Below are 27043 nucleotides of genomic sequence, written 5' to 3' on the forward strand. Positions count from 1 at the left end.
GGTACTGGTTATCAATCCCAGGTGTGGAGATTCATTTAAACCTCGAACAATCCCTAAACTCCTGGAGGATTTTTATTGAATCCAACCTCAATAATTTAATTAAATTGTGTATTTTATTACATTGGTGTAACTGGTCGCTTTTTCAAGAGCTATTTTCTCGTTACAGCATAAATAGATGTTTCTAAATTATAGATGTGTTCTGTTTAAATGAGTTCACCTGTTATTAGTCCGGACATTCTAATTTCACATTCCGTAAGAAGCCACTAAACATGTCTTTCTTTCTCACACTAATTTGAAAACAACGATTGTTTTCTCCCTAATAACTAATCACCCCTTGGGCTGGAACCTCGGCGCTCTTCCAAACACAGTGAAGGGGCAAGTGTCCTCAGCTCCGTTTAGTAAAATACTCCCCGCTGCAACGAGTACAGTTCAGTATTCAATGCTTGAAGTAACAGAACAATCTTATGTTTCTGTTAGTATTTAGTGCTATCGTTATACGTTACGTTTCGAGGATTTGAATGTATCCTCTTCGTCAGGTAGGAGGATGGGGTATTAATACATACAAAAATAAACAATAGAAAAAAGGGAACAAAAAGGGTTCAAACATACACGAAAGTTGTTTGGAGTCCAGTCCAGGTATTGTCGAAGAGTACCCTCCCACCTGACAAAGAGGATAGCTTCCATCTTTGAAACGTTCTGTTATACCTTTTGTAACAAACATAACGATGGTAAACGTCCGAAATCCTAAGATCCTTTCAAACATCTATCGTCAATAGCAAACGCCAAAGAATGATTTAATGGCATTAATTTAAATTTTATCGTCATCTTCAATTATCACAGTAAAAGAAAATTAAACTTTAATTATTTCAACTCGATGAATTTATGGAAGACCATGATGATTGCTAATTTTTTAAAGTCCTCCCTGAAAATTCATTCAAAAAACTTATTCTATAACCTTGTATTCACATGAATTTCATCATAAACTAACTATCCTCAGTTACGTTATATTAGCTACAGTTGAAACATAAATACTTACAAAAGACCCAATGATCACAATGCGATCTTTGTAACAGGCCTAGTGATACCTTGACGGGAGCTTTAGCGACTTCTGATGACTTGTCCTGGTTACTAACAGTACGACGCGACGTCTAGTTGAATTGTCTTTATGAGTCTGTCCTTGTAGAATAATAGAAAGAGAAAGATAGAAACCACTGAATAATCTTTGAGGCTGATAATTTGTCAGTATTTGGAGCAAGGACACTAATTGAGAAATTATTAAGTTTGGAACGATGATGTGACTTTCTCTTGAGGGCGGTGCCGCCTGACGTGTTAGCAGCAGCCATCCCGGTGTCCTAAGGGCCTTGAACTTGTCCTTGACCTCCGGGTCATCTCGCTTTCTCTCACTCTCTCCCTCAGCACCGACCCTCTCTCAACTCCAGGTGTCACTCTCGCTGCTTCCGTACCTTAGCACCTTCTGCCGACGTGTAAACAAATCATGGTTTCACTAAACACCGATTTTCCTTGTGAACAAGCCCCTAAGCGAAACTCTCTTTCTCCCTGAGTTTTAAACAACACTGCAAATAAACGCTCCATTGATCCACTAAAACGTACTGCTACTTTCCTTATTGAATACAAAAAGAATTACTTTCCCGCTCTTGCTCCTGTTTGATTCGGTTTTTTCAGTTTTGTTGTTGTTGTTTAGTACTACGATGATATTTTATCTTATCTGAGGATCAGAACTCGATAATTGGCTGTTCCTCTTACTTAATGAGACGTAAAAGTAAGTCATCATTTCCAGGCTTCCAAGCAAATTAAAACATCGCAATAATGTTTAAAAGATCTGGATATTGGTAATTGAATACATTAATACTATTAAATCTTATAAACTTCAGGTTTCAGGCATAGATTTGTCAGATGTACATTTCTCAAGGCAAATAGTTCGTTATACTATATAAAAGGCAAAGCCCTCGCTCACTCAGCTCTCCCATTTCTCTCGGAGATGCACGAATCGAAATTTGACATGACATTTACATTTAGTGTGATTATATAAGTGGAAAATCCTTAAAAAATAATGATAATTTCTAAGAGATTCAAAATAACATTCAAATTTCTGCTTTTCCCATAGTTTAACAGTAATAACTTATCAAACTGCTATAAGAACCAACATAAACTACGAATCTGTTCGAAATAATAATACGGTTCGTTCGGTGTAAACTTTAGAGAGAAATACAAATTTCACAAAGTTTGTACATTGGGATTTTTAGAAAGGCAAAATTTTTAGTAATAAAATTGCTTCAATTGTCCCAAAACCTGTGATGAAACGGAGACCATTAAATTGGAGTTTATAAACTCCATTATACATTCTAATTAAAAGCTTAGAAAAAGGATATATATATATATATATATATATATATTACTCACAATTGAATTGTGAATTGATACTCGATACTGTTGTTAGCAGAAATTAGAAAATCGATAAATATGTGCAAGAGTGGTAATTTCTCATTCTTATGGCATTTATCATTTTGTTTTTTTTTCTACTTACTCGGTTACACTGCGATTATCGAACATCTACAGGGAAACACGCCGTGGCATAGGAGTAAGGCTACAGCTCCATAACCGACAGGTAACGGGGTCGATTCCTAGGTCAGTAAAAATCTTCAAATGGGTTTACACCGTTTCCTCTTATAAATTTTTCGGATAACTGATAAAACTTTGACTGACGTAGAAGGAATTCTTTAAAAATTAAAAACACACTAGTTATCCCTAAGTCACATAAATGAGAAATCATAATTTTAGAGATCACATTTTTTCTATAACCCACTAAATCATTTGCTTATTTCTTGTTTGTTCCTGTTCAGAATATGTCACTAAATTGTGCATGACACAGATCAGTAATCTTTACTAACATCTACAATTTATATTACCTGACTGACTCATTTTGATATTTCAGAAAATGCCTTCTCGACCAAACCTCATACTTTGCACCGTCATTCCTCATAGGCGTTCACTACTCATATGTACCGCTTATCTTTTCGCCTTCTGGACTACTTAATTGAAAAGTCTTTAAATATTTTCTATGAGGCTTCACACAGCCAAATGAAACATCTAAAACGATTCAAGAAAAGTGAATAAACTCCTATATCAAAGCACTCAACTTATTTCCACTCACCAATTTGAAAATATTTAAATATCAAAGATCAGTACTATAAGCCTTTGTGCAAACAGGTGATATTCCATTAAACATTTTTAGTTTGGAATGAGTGGGAATTGCGTATCATTGTTCTTCCGAATCCTCCTCCATCTTATAAGAAAAGGTTATACTGTAGGCTACGTATAAAGTTAACTCCTATCTGGCTAATGGATACACCGCTGCAGTCTTAGACTAAAACCAGGAAGTGAATGATCGGCTGCAGCCTACGGCGGGCTGAAAGTGGAGCATGACTGTGAGGAATGTGAAGTAATAATGAGTGACCAAGGCAGGTCTGGCCGCTGTCACTTTTACTGCGGCCACAGCCTCTGCAACCTGCTCAGCAACTGCAGCTCTGCGCGTACCTACCAGTATCGCTAGTGGCAGACTACGTTTCCTTACTCCTTTTCCTTTCAAGGAATAAGGTATCCTCAGTGATATAATACTTCTACTTGAAGAAAAATTGATTTGGATATTTTACTCTGTTCTAACTCCGGCTAAAAATTCATAAAACAGTATCCATTTCTATTCAATGTGAAAATTAGCAAATATCCAGGACTTCACCTTGTAGATGCCTAAACAATAATCTCATATTTTATCGTTGGAAATCGAAGATAGTTGAATATTACGTATCACAGGTAAAGTGTTCTAAACATATGGACTAAAGTTTCAATAAATAGTTACAAAGACTAGACTACAACAAATTGTCTTCTATTTATTCCTCAGCTCGCATTACGTAACCTCTATCTATACCAACTTCGTCATAGTAATCTAATTTTACAATACTGTTTTTATTTTCCGTCCTCTTACACACAAACTTGTGTGAGAAGCGGTCTCTCTCGGGAAAAACCTCAAAACATTTGTATAAGAATTTAATACAGTCTTATACACGACGCTCTATAAATATATTACTAGAGCAGACAATTTATGTAACAGATTCGTTACTTTTATGTAATGGCTGTAGCTTTAAATTTTACTTCTACATATCTATCAACATTTCACCTACCACGTTTACATCAAAGGAAACAGGATTAACATTATTAAAATACTAATAAATTATGATTTCATTAATATATCATAGTTTTAATATAAAAATTAATTATTTTACAAGGGACGAATTTAAAAATATCATAAGGCGTATAATATACAATTAAAACTAAATTCAATAGATCATAAAAATGCCGTTTAAAGCTAAAGTTGTTAACACTAACAACAGTGGGATCCTACACTAAGTAAAATACGTATATAAGAACGTTATTTGAACTGTAATTTTACTGCAAGAAGTAATAGCTTATCGTTCGGGACTGCATGTGTTTCGTTTTGTAGCTCTGGCTAACTTACTTGCAGAGCGTTGGCGAAGCGTACCACGCGAGGGAAACATCACTTATATCCGTGTGCAAGTCCGTACGGTGTCTCATAAACGAACTGACCTACAAACATTGTTCCAGAATAGTGCATATAAACTGTGGATTTTGGCTGAGCGTCATTGACGCCTATCACTCAGTAGGCTGACACAAGTTCTCTTCTGTCTGCAAGAAATCTTGAGAATGAAATTCGGTATAGACTTGAAATTGTGCATGCACCATCAGCAAAGCCTGTTTATGTCGTATAATGTGGAAATATAGAATATAAAATATAAATTTATAAAAAGCTAATTTCAGATTGAATTAAGCAACTGGCCTTAACCAACTAAGTCAATTTTACAGTGTTATTACCTAACAAGTCCGACTTGCTAATTTGTATATTCAAGTCCGGTTTATGTGATGAACAATTAAACTGAAGCTGAAACTGATTAAAGTAGTTTTGTGTTAACGAGGAGAAATCGTTCCGCCTCGGGGACGTGGAAATCGAGGAAATGCGTGTTTTACAGCTGATACCGGCTATCGATATGAGTCAGGTCTCAACTCGTTGGTACTAACTGATCGATATCTAGTCGGGACTGACTTACCTCTTTAGTTAATATTCAAGAATACAAACTCAACAGTAATACAAACTTCTCGGGACAATGATCAATTTTGCCCCTTTTAGGATCATATTCAGAACACTGTCAACGTCTCTGCTCGACATAATTGTCACTCAATTAAAAGTGTCACACAACAACACAGTACATAAACTAACACACACAGTATGATTCCTAATAGAGTGAAACGTAAAAATGTTATGGTACTAAATTAACAAGCACTATCGAACAATATGAGTATACTGAGAGTTTATAGAGTAAGAAGTACTTTTACATAGATTGCTTACTGTGATTTGATTACATTTGATTTAACTATGAACTTACGATAGCAAGAAATATAATATGAATACAGACTAAAATTAAGACTTGACAACTGAAAGACGATTATGCTAAACCTAGAAACGTTAAAAAATTTACAAGTAATAAAGAAAATCAACATTTTAAATACATGCAAGTCGAAAAGAGTTTAAGATCTTTAAACCTTTACACCTCTTATATTTATAGAATTATTAAATTTCCAGTTTGTTTTATTAATAGAGACAACATTTATAACATGACATAGGCTTACTGCACGTAAGAATATAATTTTCTTATCGGCTGACGTTCTAATAAATACATATATTACTTGAAAGTGATATAAGATTACTTGTATTTATTATTTTTATTAAATATAAATATATTTAATAAAAATAATATATGTAAATATATATATAAATATAAATATATTAGATATATAATAATTTCGTATCATGAATAGTAAAAAAAAACATAATTGTATGCTGTTATCAATGCGCAACAATTAAAAAACGATAAAATACAGATGATAGACAGGAACTACTGTTCACAGCGCGATCTGATGGCCAGGACTAGTATTACTATTGACGGGGCTTAACGCAAAACTAGCTAATTCTGTTGTGGTCATAATTAATAACTTAGTGAGAGCTCAAAATTTGAATTGTCATTGATTTACAAAATTCAGAACATAAGTAGTAGCTTTATTTTACTTGAACATTTCATTTGTTTTGATTGCTTAATCACAAGAGAAATTCAAAATATAACTCACTCAAACTTAAAGCATAAAAGGGTTAACCCTCAAAATATGCCGTGAATATACTTTTTACGTGAAAGTAGCCTAAACTATTCGGCTAAACAAATCACCATCATACCACTACTTCTAGTACTATCTTACCACTAATACTAGTACTATCATACCATCCAGCTAAAGTCAATTGCCATACTCAATATGCCATTACACGTATGTTTAACGTACTTATTGGTGTCATGGTTCTTCCTGGCACGAGATGGTAATTTGTAGAGTAGTGAAAATAACTTCAACTTGGAGGTATTCCAGAAAAACAGTCGGCGGTTCCGCTGTTTATCGAAATTTTAGTAGTCCAAAGGGTATGGGTTTCAATACAATTAAAAGAATGTATTGAAAACTGTTTTCAACTAGAAAAAGACCTTTTTCTAAATATCCAGAACATGATTGAGTGGTGAATGGATTGCACTTGGTTTGGGACCAATAAAATCAAAGAACGGAATCTCTGTGGGAACTACCATCGGTGTTTATAATAAATACTTGGTAAGAAAACTGTTAATCTATGAACAAGGCAACTCTCATTTGCCCTCAAAATACTCTACAGAGTGAAGCATAAGACATCCTCGACCATCTTGAAATCCGCCATGTTGGATTTGGGTAGAAATTCTTTAAAAGTGTAGGGAGTAATGTGACCATATTGTACTGCCTCATTCTAAATCATATAATTTTGAAATATGTTTTAAGAAATCTCTACTGATGTAGGAGTTATGGCTTATGGCATATAAGGATTTGGAGTTTAGACTTCAGAAACCATAACTCCTTCATGAATAAAGATCTTAAAACAAATTTCACATAATAAGGCAGTTCAAAATTATGTGTCACTTGACTCACTTTTCATTTGAAAAATTTTTATCCAAATCCAAGATGGCGGATGTACAGATAGCAGCCGCTCCTCTCTACAGATACCCCATATCAGGCACCATTTTTATTCCTCGCGCCGTTAAACTTTTAGAGGGATGAAGCAAGGCTTTTGTCTCACCTGTACATTGAATTAACGTTCCAATCTTTAAAAATGTGTCAAACAATGTTCAATCATGTCAGAATAAAGTGTTTATTACTCATTTGATGGTTTTGATATAAAAAGACGTAGAAAAAGTAAGAGTGAAGTATTAAAAACTCACTCTTTACATTGGAAAATACAATATTGTAATATATTGCCGTACTGGATAAGTAACTTCAATGATATAGGTACAAAACGCTTATGTAATAGAAATAACTAAAATCCTCGTTAAAACAATATCAATTCGATCTTTTTGCGTGTTAACTATTTGCGTGTTTTTTTTTAATAGTCTGGTTTTATTATTCTTACCGAAAAAGGACAACAATTATTACAGATAAAATTCGTCATTTGAATACTATTTACCACTTCACTATTAGCCTATGTGAATCTTGAGGTCTAACTTTTAGCAAATGTCCTCCACAAGCGCCAGAGGAACAATTAAACAGTTAATCATTTCTTCTGGTATGCCAGCTTATCAATGTGACCTAGGTGAATCTTGAGGTCTAACTTTTAGCAAATGTCTCCACAAGCGCCAGTGACGAACAATAAAACAGTTACCACCCTCTCTTCTGGTATGCCAGCTTATCAATGTGATCAATGTGAATCTTGAGGTCTAACTTTTAGCAAATGTCTCCACAAGCGCCAGTGAGGAACAATTAAACAGTTAACCATCTCTTCTGGTATGCCAGCTTATCAATGTGCTATTTTTATTTAGAAAAGATTCTCCAATAGTTTTTCAATCACCCTCTATGCTACAAAATGGAAAGTCATGGCTTCTGTAGAACCAGAAACAGTGTTATAAATCGTTCTCTGTTATAGTCAGGTGTTGTACTATTTTCTAACTTGGTAGGAACCTACTAATCGCTATTATCTAAATCCTATCTCTACCACGGAAAATATTTTATAAAGGGCGTCTTTAATCAAATATAAGGTAGCATTGATCCGGCCTGCGATTAGATGAGAGCTTTATAAACTAGATAATAACTGACAAAGTTTTAGTGACTGTTTCATAGCGGCAAAGCTATAAACCACGCTGACAGAGTGCTGAAAAACTTTCCATAAACTGTTCTTTTATCACGGCCTACTGATAGGTTACTGTTTACGGCACATCCATCCAGTACCAATTAGCCATATCCATCATCTAATGTGAAGTGTTGTAAATTAGCCGACATGATGTACAGAACTGAATGTTCCAACCGTAGAATAAATGTGTCTGGCCGAAAAGTGTTATAGATCCTGTAAATATTTGCTCTAGTTATAGTCGTATACGCTCAAAGGGCTCAAGCTCCCTCCCCCATCCGAAATTTCTAGAGATAAACGTTAATATTGCACTCAGTAGACTACCTAATTTTTTTTAAGCAAGAATACATTCATGGGGTTTTGAAGATCAAAATTTCCCGGGGGAAGATTCCCAAGCTCTTGCTCCGTAACACCCAGGCGCTGACGCCCTCTCCGAAATAATTTTCTATATTCGCCATTGACTATAGTAGTTCCATGTAACTTTACGAAAAAAAAAATGTCAGCCTGACGCTCTGTAGCTACTCCATAAACTCTACTCGTTTCTGCTAAAAGCTAATGTTAGCTTGTTCAACGCGGTTTTTGTACAAGGACAACACATTTGCTCCTTACATGTTATTTTTCTGAGAACCTCTCTTTTCCATAAACATGCTCGTTGGCATCGCTTCGGACTGGCAACCGAAGTATCACTTGGTAGATACACGCAAAAATTCACCCTACAAGAAACCACTTTGTGAGCATAGCCAGTCATTTAGATTTGAATTATAGAGATTTGCCCAACTTTGAAGCAATATCAATATGCTATCATAGTATGCTAAAAGTATACGTTTCAATTCACAGATTATTCAGAACTGAAATGCAATTATAGCAAAACTGGCCTAAAATAACCCTAAATATCAAAATTCGATGATTACAGAGAAAGTCTATTAGAGTCGGTCGGCATCAATGTTACGTCAATTAAACTCAGTTAGTAGGACGGACAGGCCCATCTTGATTAGTTCGACTCCGGTGGCTGAGTGAAACACCGACAAGCCGCTAGCCAGCTATGTATAGCTCGCTCACTCATTCGCTGGTAAATTTAATTGCAGTAATAAAACTTTCACGTATAACAAAGTGGACTTGTGCCCCAGAAACTCGGACAGGAACAAGGTGTCGTGTGGCGCTGCCTGGTGGTGGCACGCCCAACGTCTCCAGTGGGCGTAAGTTATCTCTTGCCGGTCTTCTGCAGATGAAAGTGAACGCTGCACGATCGCGATAATAGTCCGTATTAACAGTTACATTAATTTCGCTATCTTCGCCACGTTTTCTCCTCGTGTGCCACCCCAGTTAGATCTTCTTGGAACACAATTATTGTCCGACGCGATGAGAGTTTCACGGTTAGTAATGGACACGTGATAACCGAGACCGTTAAATGTAGATCATTAATTAACATCACTACGGGTATATGACTACCGAAAAGTATAACAACGGGGTAGTAACGTTTTAACGGCTCGATATAAAAATGTAACTGCGCGATACTTTACAGCCTGAACCCCAACAGTTTTACAACATCAACGTTCTCATCCTGGATGGACGTCCTTGATTATTGGATCAGTGCAAATATTTTTTTGAAAATTACTCTTTTTAAATAAAGTCTTGAATAAACTTTACGAATTTCACTTAAGGTTAAACGGTGTTTAATAATAATAAACAAATATTCCTTCCGGCGCGAGGCTAAAAACTAACTAGATTTGAAAAATGAACTAATCACAGAATATTATTAGGCTAATCGTTCCAATTTTCCAGTACTGATTAATTTTTAGATAGTGAAATATATGTACATTACTTGTAGAACAATGTATCTATAGTAGCGCAACAACCATTACGCGGCTCACCTAGTGGACTGCGGCACAGGCTGAGTGCTCTGTTCCATGTCACTCAGTACAAACCAGCTGTGAACTTTTTAAGGAATTGATTTCTTAAATGAAACCTACTTTAATGGATTATTGATGAGGTGCAAAATTTAAAAGTGGAATTGAAATTGCCTTTTAAACAAGTTTCCCGGAACTAAACTAATCAGTGCAACAGTAAGATTTACCTCTGACTATTGAAATCAGTAAATTTGTCAGTTCACGATATTGAATATAGTAACAATAGTAAGGTCAACAAGAACCTGACTGCTGCCATTCTCTGGTGCCCAGTTCAACTGGCCTGAGGCGACCACTGTTTACCTGATCGCCAGCTGCTGACCTTTCAGATTCAGTCGGACATCGTTACGTAACTGAGCGAGTGACATACCTGTATACGACATTAATGGAGAGGTGACTGTAATAGCGACGGTATAACCAAACCTCCACGCCTAAACAATGGTAAGGTCAACAAGAACCTGACTGCTGCCATTCTCTGGTGCCCAGTTCTACTGGCCTGAGGCGACCACTGTTTACCTGATCGCCAGCTGCTGACCTTTCAGATTCAGTCGGACATCGTTACGTAACTGAGCGAGTGACATACCTGTATACGACATTAATGGAGAGGTGACTGTAATAGCGACGGTATAACCAAACCTCCACGCCTAAACAATGGTAAGGTCAACAAGAACCTGACTGCTGCCATTCTCTGGTGCCCAGTTCTACTGGCCTGAGGCGACCACTGCATTTACCTGATCGCCAGCTGCTGACCTTTCAGTCTCAGTCGGACATCGTTACGTAACTGAGCGAGTGACATACCTGTATACGACATTAATGGAGAGGTGACTGTAATAGCGACGGTATAACCAAACCTCCACGCCTAAACAATAGTAAGGTCAACAAGAACCTGACTGCTGCCATTCTCTGGTGCCCAGTTCTATTGGCCTGAGGCGACCACTGTTTACCTGATCGCTAGCTGCTGACCTTTCAGATTCAGTCGGACATCGTTACGTAACTGAGCGAGTGGGCGACTTGAGTCACGAATGTCCCGCGCTCGCGTGTCCTGGCCCCGGGCGTGAGGCCGTCAACTAGCCAACACCTGAACGAACCACAAACTGCTCTATTAGGGACGTTTGACTGTAAACGTATTGTGGAACCAACTAATTTCATCCTAGAATGTCTCTTCGCCGATCGGCAGTTGAATATTCGGCGTAGATCATAAAATGTGCATTGCGACTTCATATGTGGCAACTCGATCGTAACACACTTATTAACAAAACTGTTTGCACTGGCACAATTATTTTGATTCAGATTTGTCATATTTCAAGATCCCCTTGAAACCTCCCGGGAGCGTATTTTAAGGAATAAAATAAAACATTTTCTTGTATACATAAGTTTCAAATTATTATGTTCGAATCTATTCAGTTAGTTTACGAAAGTACTGTTTTTCATACCACAACAAGACCAATGACTGAAACCTTGAAAAATCTTGCATAAACACACTCATACGCTATACAAATTTATAGGCTAATACTGGGAAAATCTAAGTTTTAAATTTGACCCTGAGTCGCAGTGAGTTATTTCGGTAATTCTCTTTAATTCTCGATCTCGAGAATTGGCACTTGTCCTGTCCATCATTCACCGAGAGAATCCATTGTCACACATCAGTTTATATTAAACTCGAACGTAAAGCTGCACCAAGAACTCTTACAAGTGAATTTGATTTCGAACAATGATAACAACAACTGCTTTCTTATCGTAATATACCAGCCATAAAATCTACTGCTAATACACAGGTGTCAATACAGCTGATAATTGGTCGTTACTCCAAGCTTCCTCTCCCCCTCTTTCCTGCTCGTAGGGTTCCGATGTAGGGCGGTGGTGGTGTTTACCATACGGGAGCTAAAATGGCGTCACGTGTGGGATACTTGACGCCTCCTAAACTAAAGTTTTCTTGTCTGAATCGTTCCTCTGTTTTGGGGAACTGTAGATAGAATTCAGAAACCAATATTTATTTGCTTTATAGTTAGCAAAGCCACCTCTGAGGGAATCGTACTTTCGAGCTCTCTCCTGCTGCTTGAGGAGTTTCATTGTGCGATTGAATTCATTGTGGTGGTAGTTTGCACACTGCACTTTAGGTGGAGAGAAGTAGCGTATATTGAGATAATCCCCTAGGCTCAATAGTTGACAATCGCCTTGTCTGTCAATTGACATCAGTGGGTCCGTGCCAGACGGTAACACTAGGGAGAACGGTTATTGTGCGTTGGTTCTAGTAGATGGAAACCGTGGATGGCACCAGTTCATGGAAAATAGACTATACGAAGGCTAGACACAATTTATAGTCTCAGTTGTAGACGATCCAGGAACAAGACTACACACTATTCAACCAATAAGTAGTCGTAGAATTCCTTCTGGACTAAAAAGATGCTAACTCATCTGGGCTGATTAGCTCAGAAAAAGCTAATATTTTAATGGTAATTGAGTTTGCGCTGATTTTGAGTGTTCATAACAGCTTGAGCTGTGCCACTGGAAGTTATAGACGGGATGGAAACGCCTCATCTCTGATGATATTGATCCTGCTTCCACTCTGCTTTCTAGAGTCGTGGATAAGAGATCTCTCATCTGGCATAGGCTAAATATCGATTCCGAGAGAGGTTTGTTCTTCTGCTTTTAAAGGTAAAACAATCTCAAGATGTGTGGACAGACTATCAGTCGGTTTAGTCTTAATACCGAATTTAGTTCTAAGTATTCTTGTTAGATCATTACTATTAATTGTTCTTATCGGGGAGGACAGGTCCTGCCACGGAATAGAACGTGGTAACTGAACGTGCCATCTAGCAAGAATTGGTGGTGGTTCGGTCCTATCAACACCTTTAGATTAATGAATTATTAAGTCTCATTTCCTGCGTGATAATTCCTCTTCGGCACTAACTTCGGGACGTTGCCGCGTTGATCGGCGATCTTGATCCTTGGAACTTGAAGACTGAAAATGCCCCAAGGCCTGTAACCAGAACCGTTAGCGGCGGAGACGGTATGCTCTGTTACATGTGGAAAACGATATAAAGCGAGACATCCAACCGTGATATGCTAATAGAAACGTCCATCGAGCGTTAACCGGTGACTAAACTGACCGTGACGATCGCTCGTGCCTGACAACTAGCAGGAAGTGATACGCTCTTGTCTGCCGTGTAAAAGGTTAATGTTATATCACATTCTTGTTACGTCGTCGCGTCGTTTTGTCAACAGACGTCAAAGTATTTTGTCAGTCGCAGCCTCGATACTGTTTACACGGCAATACTTGTTAAAACTGCGACACATTCAGTGACCCATCAAACTATATATCGAACTTTCATCTACACGGTATTTTAAAAGCGTTCCACTAAATTGTAACTATGATAAGTATATTATAAAGTCCTGAACAATCAACTTGTCCACGCCAAAACAGATCTCTCTTAAACTAAAAGAATACTGTACTGTGCCAGTACAGGCACTTTATATGTCAAGGCATTATTAGGATATTTAAGTTCCATCAGAATCTATAATATATAAATGAATATTTGTGTCTTTGTCCTTTATGGAATCGCAAAATATTAGACAGACCATTATGAAAAATTTGTATGTATACGTATTTTTCCACGGAGAAGGTTTATAAGCTATGCCCATAGATGTAACTCACCACCAAGCGACGCTGCAAGAGATAAAAGGTTTCAAAGCGCCTGCACACTGTAAACTGCAATTACGAGACAGTTACGTATATTACATAGCCAAACACTATTTGAAGGCGCTAAGTTATTATGTATATTTGTCTTTAAGATACATTACTGATTGAACTTAAAGTTTGAGTGTTAGACCACTTTATAATAAAGTACATGTACGTGCACAATGGGTATAAACATAAACATATTTTCTTGATCGTGGCAACAAGGCAAACTCTACATCGGCGTTGTAAATATAATTCGATTAAACCAGAAGTTCACATACACGGGCAAAGCTTACGAAAAGCGTGCAAAGCCGCGGGAAACAGCTAGTTATCATATCAAATTAAATTCATACTGTACTGCTGCTTTAAATTGTGTTTATCTGATTCATGCATATATGCGTTTATTGCGGTATTGTGACAAGCTGTCACAGTTAGGCGAGTGGGATTACCTGACAAATGTTTTCAGTTTTGTATCTAAATTACTTGTATTTCATGACTATCTAAACGTAGCATCGTAGTGTAAACTAAGCAGTGTTCGATATTGCAGGTGACGATTGAAGATGGGCGGAGGATGGGCCGCCGCCTGCCTACTACTGGCCGTAGCTGCGGTCACTGGAGAAGACCGGTGGAGCCGGCCGGCCACCCCTGAGCGCAGACAGGGTGACTGGGTACCTCTAACGTGTGCTAACTGTAGGCCGTTAGCAGATCAGAGTGTGCAAGCGTCCAACAGTCTGCCGAGCGTGTTGACACCTCCACCCCGAGTAGAGGAGGCCAGACTGCTGCCGCCGCCGCCTCCCCCGGACCCGCTCTTCCAGCAAGCGGCCACCGGTTTCCTGCAGGCCTACACACAACAGCAATCGGCTCACAGGAATCCTCACCACCAGTTTCTACAAGAGACCACTTCGCAGACCGTCAACCGACCGCAAGCGCAGTTCTTGAAGTCGAATAATATTCCTGCAAGTACTAAACCCTCCCAAAGTTTCCTGCAAGAGCCCAGCGCCGACTTCCAACCGCCCCAGCAGCCCCAACAGCCCAACAACCAGCAGTCCACTAGGCAATCTCATTTACTTCAATTCAACCAACAACAATTTATCCCCGAGAGTGGACCGTATCTGAACCAACCGTTATTCTTAGGGCCCCAAATCATAGCAGCGGCACCTTTCTTCCCCACAGTCAGGCATACCTCCCCAGAACATACAGCCGATAAATCCGATCCAGATTCAGCCTCAAGCTCCCATTACACCGAATACACTGCCAGTCAACAAGCAGAACTTCCAACTTCCAGTCGATAGGCCAACGTTCATACAACAAATTACGGCAGCGGCACAAGAGCCTACGAGTGTGCCACAACAGGCTGTAACTCAGACCACAGCACCACAGTTACAGTACACTCTCAACAACACGAGCAGTCAGAATAACGAGGGTGAAGGAGAAGAAATTCAACTGTTGTACGTTCCTGTGGAAACACTGAACCACAGAGCGAGAAATCTGGGCAAATCTAAATCTTTGCCACATAACCAGCACAATGTAGTCAACCAACAACTACAGGGAGCTGACAGTAACAGGTTCACTAGCCCAGGGCAAAGTTTTGACTTTACGACAAGAAAACCACATCTTGAAGATCACGAAAACTTCAATACTCAAACGTCTAAACAGCAATACAAATCCAAACAAAATTTCCAACACCAGCAGCAGTTTCCTCCGGAAGACCAAGAAAAGTACAATACCCAAACACATAGTGTGAGACAACAGTTTAATATCAACCCACAAGGTGACCAATTTCAGCAACAGGCACAAAACTTTAAACTAGAAGGCCAGAACATAAAACAGCAGTATAATTTTAAAACCGATGATCATTTTCAAATACAAGCTCAGCAAGACCAAGTAAACCCAAGCTTGCAATTTAACAACCAACACAACGATCATTTTCTACAACAACAAATTCGTCAGGATATTGCAAACACACACTCTCAAATCCATAACACCAGACAACACAATGTAAAACTAAACGATCACAATCAAGATCAAATCCAACAGGATCAGGCAAGCTTCAGTGTTCAAAATAATTTTAATGCAAATGATCACTTAAATGCACAGCAAAATATTAATATCCAACAGCAACAACCACAAGTGGAACAAACAAACTTTAACACGAGACCACAGACAAATCAACAGCACTTGCATGGCAACCATCAATTTCAACAACAACAAGTCAACCAACAAGCATTGAGGACTGTTAAGGAACAACCATACGTTAATCAGCCCTTGAAATTAGATGAACATTTAGGAACAGGACAAGGTCAAATCCAGCAGCATTTTTCAACACAGCAAACTCAATTGCAGCAACAATTCGACCTACCTGAAGTTAATCATCAAACTGTGGCTCCAGTAACCCAAACAAGGGTGCCTGATGCATTGACCACTCAACACATTACCAGTCAGAACTACAGAAACCAACAACAAGATGTGACAAGAAATGTACAACAAAACTCAAATGACGCATTTACAACTCAACTTACTGCTAGTCAGAACTACAGAAATCCACAACAAGGTGTGACAAGAAATGTACAACAAAATTCAAATGATGCTTTGACTACTCAACATATTACCAGTCAGAGCTACAGAAATCCACAACAAGACGTAATAAGAAATGTGCAACATAACTCAAATGGTGCATTGACTACACAACATGCTGCCAGTCAGAACTTCAGGAATTCACAACACGATGTGACAAGAAATGTGCACCTAAATTCAAATGATGCATCAACTACTCAACATATTGCCGGTCATAATTACCGAAATCCACAACAAGATGTGACAAGAAATGTGCAACACAACTCAAATGCTCAGTTTACAAGAAAATTTCCACAAGATTATCAATCTGCAGTAACCACTTCACAGCCACCCTCACCTGAAAATGTCAACGTTCCAGCCCACAGTGTAACACAAAACCAACAACCATCTTGGTCAAACCAGAACCAACTCAACCAAGAACAACACTTCAATCAACAACAACTCCAGCAGTTCCAAGAAAACATAAATCTTAACCAGCAAGTATTGAAAGAGGATACTCAATTTCATCCCGAACACGACCATATATCGAGTGTATCCTCCTTACCATCTACTCTTCCATCTCTACAAACCACACCAGCACCAAACCAACCACCTTTATCAGTTTATATGGAAACAACAGAAAATAACAAAGTTAATGATGTCCTAAGATTACTTAAAAATGCTAAAACAATCCAAGTACTAGATACAGTTGGACCTGAATCCCCACAAGTATTTGTAGGACCATCCAACTTAAAAGCACCTGCAGGCTATATTAAATTTGAATTGCCTTACTTGAATTCATTAGAAAGCAACAGAGTTGAAAGAAAAGTTGATAAACTTCCATTTTTTGTTGCCCCTCTGAATTTTAATCCTCCTCCTGGATATTCTAAGATACCATTTCCAGCTCCTCATATCGGATCTGTAGTGGTCTCGAATGTAACTGTTTTAAAGACTGCACTTCATGAGAAGCCATATGAAAATGATCAAGTAGTGATATCTTCAACAGAACGATATCTGGATCAGTTTACGTTACCAGCTGAGATCCCGCCGATCAGCCCTCAGTTGCCTTCTCTGATCAACTCACTCAGAGATGAAGTTTTTACTGGCTCTTCTACAACTGCATTGCCGTCAACAACTACAGAACCGGCAGCTGTATTCACGACTCAGGCCTACAGAGGAAGAGGACCCAGCAGAGGTTCCCACAGAGCTACTTCCAACTACCAAACATCAGCGTCACCAACAAGAAGGCAACATTCTCGAACAAGGAGGCCATATGATGGGCGGCCTTACTCTCGCAGACAGCCAATAACAACTACTACTACCACAACCACTACAGAAGAGCCATCTACTGAAGCTTTTGTGCAGCCATTCACAACTCAACCAGAGCAATTAGCATACAACAGTAACGATTATATTCAAAATACTGCGGCACCTATCAATTTACAAACAGGAAATGGCCAATCTAATTTCCAATCTAATACCGGTGAATACTTTGATGAGCGTTTTGTTGCCAACAATTATAATCAAGACCACTCAGTTTCCCAACAGCAAGTTACACAGTCAGTACAAAATCAAAATATTCCAACACCAACTATCAACAACTTCCAAGGTTCTGAACAATACCAGCAGCATTCAGAGATACCCCATAATAGATATACAGGGGAGTCTGTCGTTCAAACTACTGTTCTTCCAACTGTATCTGTTCCAGACGTACAAACAGAGGAACACACTTTCAAAAGTCAAAGAACAAATGACATTAGAAGGGACCCTTTAAGACAACACCAGAGGTTTAGAGGAAGGCAAAGAATTACTACTACTTCTACTACTACAGAATCTTACGAAGAACCAGTCCAACCAATAGAAAACAAATTTAGTCAACAAGGAGGTCATAGACTGAATTATCAGAACTTACCCAGTAGACAAACTCTTAGAAACAATAACCACCACAGACTAGTGGAGAATACACACTTTGAAGCTAATGCTCCACTCAATAAATTTGCCGTTCAGACAGAAAGAGCTGATGTAAATTTCCAAACAACAGAAAGATTAATTCCTTCACAAAAAGATCAATACATTCAACAAAATGTGAATGAAGATAGATTTAGTACTCAGATTAACACAGGGAGTCGGTTTGAACAACCACCACAAATTTCTGATCCTACAATTCAACAAGTAGGTCTCCAGCAACAGCAGGTTACACAGGCACAGTTTGATACAAACCCTGAACAATCTAACTTTAATGCAAACTATTCTCAAAATGGTTTTGATTTTGTGTCAACACCTCAACAGAACACCCAGACTCAGTATACAACAAACGAATTCCAACAAATAAATGTTCAGAAAGATACTCCACACCAAGCAGACAACTTTCACGAAGCTCAGCCGAAAATCCAGCAGGTAAATTCAGAAGAGAACAGGCCAATTAGCTTATCTCCTGTACAGTCGCAACAAAACTATTTTGACCAAATTCAACAGCAAAGACAATCTACTATTCAAGAGCAAGTTCCATCCATTAATCAACAACAATTTAGTCATGAACAGTCATTCCAACACTCTCAAGAAAATATTAGGGAACCTTCCAATATTAATCACAACCTACAAGGACAACATGTTTCAACTACAGGTCATTTTGAACAAGTAACTGAAATAGCGGCTCCTGCTTATCAAGCAACCGCTGTTCAAGTAGAAGATGGATCACAATCCAAAGTCGAAGAGGATCCTCGAGTACAGCAATATAACCAACAACACTTTGTGAAATATAACAGGGTTGTCGGTAAAACTCCAGAAAATGTTAATTTTGCACCAGCTGAAGAACAAACCGTGAACACAAGAAGAGGACAGAATCAATACCAAATAAACATTGATAGTTCTGATGTCAGCACTACAGAAGCCGCGGTAACCAGAGCATCTCTTGTGCGAGTGAGAGGAAGGGTTCGTAATAGACAGCGAGGATCAACTAGAAACTATCAAACAACAACAACTGAAGCACCAAACTACCCAACAACATATCTGAGTAGGCAAAGGAATCATCCAGAAAAGGAAGAAAATCAAGATTACAACTCAAGGAAACGAATCAACTACGGTGTTAGGCCCACATCAGGTTCATTCAGAAACAGTAATTTCAACAGGGAAGTTAACCGAGACCAGAGTGTAACCGAGGCTAATTATGCCATAACTGAGAAACAGTTGACTCCAGATGGATTTGTAGAGTATCCAGAAGTTTCCACCACAACAACCACAACTGAAACACCATCCACCAAACCTTCTAGGAGATATCAGCATATTCTCAACAGAAACAAACTCCGACGAACAAGACCGACTAATTCTCCTGTATCTTCAGGCACAACTAAGTTTCTACAACCTACAACTTCGCCTCCAGTGACACGTCTACCAAGCAGCAGAGCACGAATTCGTAAGCCAGGGACCACAACAACAACAACTTCTACGACCGAGTATCCTCAAGTGAATCCAAGTTGGAACGAAAGAGACAATTTTGCACCTTCAGCGGGCAGCAACGAAATACTGGAACCTCTTTATCAAACTAGAGACAAGCAGCAACCATCGTTTGGTTTTCAACGAGCCCCTATTCTCCAGAAACAAAGACCGCAGCCAGCGTCTTCAGACGACGATGAATTCTGGAACCAGGCAGTAACAATCCAGCAGAGTACGAGTTTTGATTTCAAACCGGATCCTTCAGCTGTAACACCTCCTTCCTTCCAAGCGAATACCGGTGAGGCTCAGGGAACATTTGCTCCGATTTGGGATGGCCAGATAGAGCTACAGGATGGAAACTACTATGACGTATTTCCATCAAAAGCAAATCGAGAAGAACATTAATGATCAGACTCCGTTCTCATCAGATCAGCAAAAGGTCGTCTATAAGGAGATTAAAAGCAGACGACCCATTGGCAAAGAAAACCAATATACTGAGAAAACTTATGAGATCAGAAGGCCATCTGTCAGTGATGAGGAGGATATTCCTCAGAATGAAAGGGTATATCCCGTTTATAGAGAGATAATAAAACCAGCTGAAACCATTCAAGATGAAATCACCCAAACTGTTGTAGATGCATATGGAGTAGAAGGAAAATATTTACATGAAAAAGATATAAATGAGTCATCCGAACAGCAGATAAAAAATATTCAAAATGAGGAAACACCTAATGTAGAAGGAGAAAGTCAGCAGCCCAAGGTGGGTGCCCTTAAAAGGAAAATTATCGCTACCAACACAGGAAAAAAGGTAATATAATTCAGAGCATATTATTTTGTAAAATTTAGAACACTTTGTTTTGTACTAAATCACTCATAACTGGATTATCACAAATTATTAGTAAAAAGTAGAAGGATTAGAGAAATAAAACATTCTATAAAAAATTTGATTTGTATGTAGTAAATGTCATTATACTAACTTATTACCAGACTTATAGTAATAATAAATTTTGCTTCATTATACATTTTGTAAATAAAACAAAGACAGATTCATAGTTGTGTAAGATAATCATCTGTACTTTGTGATACAATCTACATCCTTTTTCATATGAACAACTATGAGCTACTTATTTCAATGCATAATTCTGGAATAATTATCAGATTATCACACAAATTTGTTGATAAAATAGATTTTCCTTTTTAAAATATTAAATATGTACTCATAGGTTTATTGTAAATTGTGGCAATTGTATAATAAAATATCTAAAATATATTGTATAATAATAATATTAATATATATATTATATATATATATATATATATATATATATATATATATATTTAACAGATATTTTATTATACAATTGCCACAATTTACAATAAACCTATGAATACATATTTAATATTTTAAAAAGGAAATCTATTTTATCAACAAATTTGTGTGATAATCTGATAATTATATATATATATATATATATATATATATATATATATATATATACACAACCTTAACTATCTATTATCTATAATTTAACCCTCAGAATAAGTAGATATTTAAAAATTCTGTATAAATTAAGTGGAAACAATATTTTATGTTTTACTAAGCTTGATTTAACCAAAGCTTATCTGACGTGTAAAATATGTTCCAGGGAGGAAGAAGGCGAGGTAGCTGGGTACGAGTGAGAGTGCGTAAGCCACAAGATATGTTTGAGACAGCGGAATCACAGAATCTGGCAAGCCTGTCGGAGAACGCAATCCAAGCAGCGACGAAGGCCACGAGTGATAAGGGGACAGGGTCGTGGAGCACAGAATCTACAACAGAGGTCCAGTCCTCTACAGAAGCCCAGACAACGACAGAGGCCGTCAGCGAGCCTGCAGAAACCATCAACTTTGAGGAGGCCCTCAAGGACATGCTGAAGGAGTTCATCACCAATCCCGAGGAGGACAATAAGGAGGAAGTTGATACGGAAGGAAACACTGACTCAGCTGTGAACTGGGCAACTGATGTCTCCACCTCATCGGAGGAACCAAAGGAAGAGGAACCGAAGGAAGAGGAACCGGAGGTGACGAACCTTGGAGAAAAACAAAATGTCGATGTCACGACCTTAGGAGAAGCTGAACAAGAGAAGACCACCAAAGAAGATGCGAAACAAGAAGAAAGAGTGAGAACTGTTCTTCCTGAGGTGACAACAGAAATATTCACCCAAGAGCCAACAACGATTTTCCAAACCATAGAAAATGTTGAAACGACTCTAGAACCGGACGTGACAACTTCCCCGAACGAACACGTGTACCAACAGCATTCGAGGGTACTCGGGACATCAACAACAACAGAGATTTCTCTGGAAACAGAGATCTGCTACAGAGGGCGCTGTGTCAAGACAAAAAAGGCAGATGGTGAGAGTGATTTGTTAACGACAGAGTAAAACTTTGCCATAAAGTCTTGTGAAAGTCAAATCAGAACTATTAAAAGTGAAGACAAGGACACTAACTGAAGTGCGATTGTTTATTTTGTAAAGATTATTTATTGTCCACGAATATTTATCAGTCTTCCTCTTAAGAATTGTTCTGATATAAGTGAATCGAACATTGTGTACAGTACCATTATACAAATTATCTTGTGTTATCTACTGAATATGACTGATATTGTATTATAAGCTCAAGCATCTATGTTATTTATACTTAACATTGTAAGAAAATAGCTTTAGGTATTTAATGTAATGATAGATTCATTGAATGTTTGTAAAGACAACGATTTGTATAAAATGAATGATGCAACTCATATTGAAGTAAGTTTATTGTTCCCATTTTTATTTTGAAATGCTGAAAAGAAATAATACTTTGTGTATAGTTAAAACATAAAACAAAATGAAACTTTCAGCACAAACTTATTACTACAGATTTTTGAAATGTATTGTCCTCAGAACTTTTTATTTCCTTTATTCTTATTTCCACTCCTTTCAGCAGCAGGTGTTCATGTTTTTTATTTCAAACATGTTTATTGCTTTGTTGGTTAAATGAAAATAAACTACTGAAATTAAAATTAGAATATCAGAAAGTAAAATCCTACAACTATCAACATTTTATTAGTACACCTGTATTATATTGTAGAACATATCATGACACATATTCCATATGAGGTATATGATCACTAAAAGTACTTGAACATCAGAAGAGGAAACTATAAACCTTTTAATGTCTGTTGTATTTTTCCACACGCTGAAACAATATTTCAGTCTTTTGATTAGCATATTATCTGGACACATTGTAGTAGGAGAAGTCAATGTTTTCTAATACTTCAGTTCTGAAATATAAATAGTAATGTAAAACAATGTTATCGTCATAGAAATAAAATTTATACAAAGTTTAAAAATCATACAAATTGAGTCTACTTTAGATGAAACTGTACAGAAGGAAAAGATTACTATGTTACACAGTTTTAGATCATGCTTGATATTGTTTATCTGTGTAGTTCTGAAGAGTAGAGTTGCCGATGACTGTCACACTCAAGCTGCCCAGGAGTCTTCCGTCGTTGTTGTAAAGAGGAAGGGGTTCACTGATTACATCTCTCTTCTTTTTCACCAACTCATCCATTAGGTTCAGATCCGCAAATCTGCATTAATATCTCCAGTTAAATTAGTAAATTATTTAAATATAGTGCCAAAATATGGTGAAACTTCTTCCCTTGAAGTTCCAGATATATATTATTTAACATAATACAACAGGTATAATTCAAGAGTCAATGTTGGTACTATACATGTCATCATAGTGTCAGGAGGCTGTGATCAGCGGATTTTCAGCGAGCCAAGAGTCTCACAAAATTGTTTTAAACAGAACTCTCCATAACCATAATATAAATCTTTTAATTAATTGTAAGGCAAATAAGAACTGGAATTTTGTGGACTCTTTTACTTCTGCAGACACAATATTTGACTCCTTCAACATCTGTTTCATATTTGACTTGTGCGAAATGTTTGCGGCCCCCTTAAGAAAATAAACGCAAAAGATCAAGTTCAGAAGGAATTTGCAGAACATCTAGAATTCTGATTTTTAGAAATAATTAAAATTCTGCAATGAAACACTAATGATTTTATAGACAGCATGTTCATCACTTATTTTCAAAGCTCTATAGAAATTACAAAATAGTTTATACAAAAGTAATAACTGCTGCAAATGCATACAAAATAAACTAAACAATACACTAAAACAGCCATCAAACTTTTCTAGAATAACCCAGAACATTATTAAAAATGCAACAAATAAAGCACTTTCATAATTCATCCAGTTTGTTTCTGATGTGATAAAATGAACTAATTCAAATCCAATGGATTTGAAATTTAACAAATGTTCTCCTCAGTAGCTAGCTCTTTTAATGCTGACTATAAATTGCAAGTGGATACAATGATACAATCATCACACATACTCTTGCTTCATCTGTGTCCTGGCCCCTGTGTCTGAGGATCAAGTAGGACTGATTCTGATCAATTTCTAGATAAAGGGTTAACCTGGAGAATTCACACTGAAAATGTTTGTGATAAATTGACATTTGAAATCTATGTCCTTCGCCATAAACAGAAGCTTTGTACTTCTGATGTTTTATTGATGGCTTAATGGATAAATATTTCCACACCTGTCCTATGGAATTTCTTTGAGGGGAAGTTTTAGCATATCAATTTGGAACAAGTATCAGACTGCAAAAAAAGCTGTTTGAATCATCGCAAAATTGAACGATAGGAGAGTCCCGTCAAAGTGACTTCACGGAGCCCAGCTTGTATATTTTAGAGGGCTTGTATTGACACAGTGCAGAGATATACAAGACAAGAACTTGGGAGTGTTTCTGCACCCAACAGCAAAATCTAGAACAGGAGCATTTGAACCCTTCTCAAGCTGGGATCAAGCTCATCAACACACTCCCTGAAACACTTCATTTAGAAACCAATCCAAAAATTAAAACCTAATTAAAACACCTCCTGGTATCCTGTGCTTTTTACTCAGTTGGCGAGTTCCTGAAGCACACTCAGGATTGATATTTACGACAGTGGTGGTTGATCCCACAAATGTTCGTATTTATGAATGTGTGCCTGCATGTATTTGTACGGAAAGTCGAGAGTATGGGCCTAGTTTGTAAGATAAATACCGTCAAAAAGTGGTATTGATATTGATTATTGCAATACAATGTAATACTGATACATGTTGCCAACACAATAAATATTTTCTATTCTATTCTATCAACTGCATTTTTGCAACATAAAAATAAATAAATCTGGAGCAAATAAGATTTATGCTCCAAAGAACATGATGTTTGTTTTGATGTTTAAGTAATTTTGAACCACTTTGCACCAGAAAATTGTGCAGTTTTAATCATCACTACTAGAACCCTTTTTTTAAATACTTTGCTTTTTGAATTAAAATAATGTGATTCTGTAATTTAGAGAATTATCATTGATTACATTTTACTTATAAAAAACAAATGCAAAAATAAGACTAGCAGATGAAAAATATGAAGATTTCTTTTTAAAACACATAGAGTTCTATAAAACCTTTTGAGAATAGATAATACCTAAGTCAGGACCAACCCGCCACTAGGCGACAATACTTCTGCAACTGCACCCTTGACTCAAGAGCTCTCTACACAAACAGATTCACTCTTTTCCCAAGACCCAAAGTCAGAAACTACTGCAAGCTGATGTGCAACAACCTAATCATTTTTTATTACACAGCAACAAGACAAACAGCAAAATAAAAATACAATAATAAGCAAAGGAAAAAAAGACACTCTTCAAAAATTAGTATCCTCCACCAAAACATAAGGAACCTAGAGAACAAAAGAGAGCAACTCAACCACTTATTACATGACACCTCTCCAAACATATTAGTACTAACAGAACATGGACTAAAGCAGAATGAATTGTTGAATACAATAATTCCTGGATACAAGCTAGTCACAAATTTCTGCAGAAACACAACATAAATATGGAGGAGTAGTTATTTTCACAAAAAGATGACACAGTGATTGAGGCAGAATCTATGAGTGTGGGAGATCTTAGTGAGGAACTTACATGTGAAATAGCAGTAGCAGCCCTAAACATCAGTATAACCAACATTACTATAATTGGAGTGTACAGACCCCCACAAGCAAATTTAGAAGATGCACTCAGAATTTGTCACAAGTTTTAGAGCAAACTGAACCACATAAAAGTAGCGTTGTTCTGGTAGGTGACATAAACATTGATTGTTTAAAGGTACACAAATCCAAAAAACAGATTTGAAGAGACTCTAGCAGCTTATAACTTTAACAGACTAAACCTTCCGCCAACTAGAATTACTTATCACTCAGCTTCCTCGATTGATTGTGTTTGTACAAACTTCCCCATAGAGAGCCTCAAAGTGCACATACTTGATACAGGTCTATCAGATCACAAAGGACAACTTTGTGTGCTAGATATTACCACCGAGCAACCAAGACAGACATCCCAAATCAGAAGACAAATAAATGTTAATACACTTAACCACCTTAAACTTGGCCTTGCACAACAAATGTGGACCGAAGTCTACTCAACGATATCAGCCGATGAAGCCTATAACAATCTTCTAAATACTATGACTATGGAAATAAATGCTGCATGTCCACTAAAGAAACTTAGGCAGAGAAAAAGCAAAACCTATGTTAACTACAATGACATAGAAATTACCCCACTAAAGCAGGACTATCTTCAGTTGCTTCGTATGTATGAATTGACAGGGCTAGAGAGAAACAGATCTGCCATGGCTAGTAAAAAGAAGCAATATGACCTAAGACTGAGGAAATTAAGGCAAGAGAGTGCAGCAAACCATATACAGCAGTCCAGCAATAAATCCCAAAGCAGCTTGGGAGATAGTGAACTCTGAGAGGGCTACAAAAAGAGGGGAGAAGAACAATCCACTCATCAAAATTAATTACTGAAGGGAAAACCATAGAAAAAACCTGAAGACATTGTAGAAGAACTCAACACCTATTTCTCAAAACATCGCAGAGGACACATTAAGAGCAGCTAGCAACCTAAATCAACCATCTACTAGAGTCACAACACCTAGGCCTAGGCTAACACAAACAAAGCTTATTCTAACAGACACAACTGTGAGGGAAGTTGAAGAAATCATCTCCTCCCTGAAGAATAAAACCTCCAGTGGTCTAGATGAAATCTCTGCTAAGCTAGTAAAACAATGTGC

At 37.5% G+C, this 27043-nt stretch overlaps 2 protein-coding genes across 6 annotated transcripts in view; one reads left to right on the plus strand and one right to left on the minus strand.

Annotated features, from left to right (window-relative positions):
- LOC124355283 overlaps positions 1–22616 on the plus strand; it is a 43158-nt gene extending 20542 nt beyond the window's left edge. The window contains 4 exon segments of the mRNA XM_046806344.1: positions 14400–15141; positions 15143–20206; positions 20208–20645; positions 21484–22616. Coding sequence (XP_046662300.1) covers positions 14413–15141; positions 15143–20206; positions 20208–20645; positions 21484–22260 — 7008 coding nt within the window. The 5' untranslated portion in view covers positions 14400–14412 and the 3' untranslated portion in view covers positions 22261–22616.
- A 392-nt stretch (positions 22617–23008) lies between these two features.
- LOC124355282 overlaps positions 23009–27043 on the minus strand; it is a 30532-nt gene continuing 26497 nt past the window's right edge. For 4 of the 5 annotated variants that reach the window (XM_046806343.1, XM_046806342.1, XM_046806339.1 and 1 more), the window contains one exon: positions 23009–23447. In XM_046806343.1, the coding sequence (XP_046662299.1) occupies positions 23279–23447 (169 nt within the window). In that variant the 3' untranslated portion in view covers positions 23009–23278. The remainder of the gene's footprint in view (positions 23448–27043) is intronic. The other variant, XM_046806340.1, reaches the window with a different exon arrangement.

This window comes from Homalodisca vitripennis, chromosome 2, assembly GCF_021130785.1.
Source record: "Homalodisca vitripennis isolate AUS2020 chromosome 2, UT_GWSS_2.1, whole genome shotgun sequence".
Taxonomy (NCBI): domain Eukaryota; kingdom Metazoa; phylum Arthropoda; class Insecta; order Hemiptera; family Cicadellidae; genus Homalodisca; species Homalodisca vitripennis.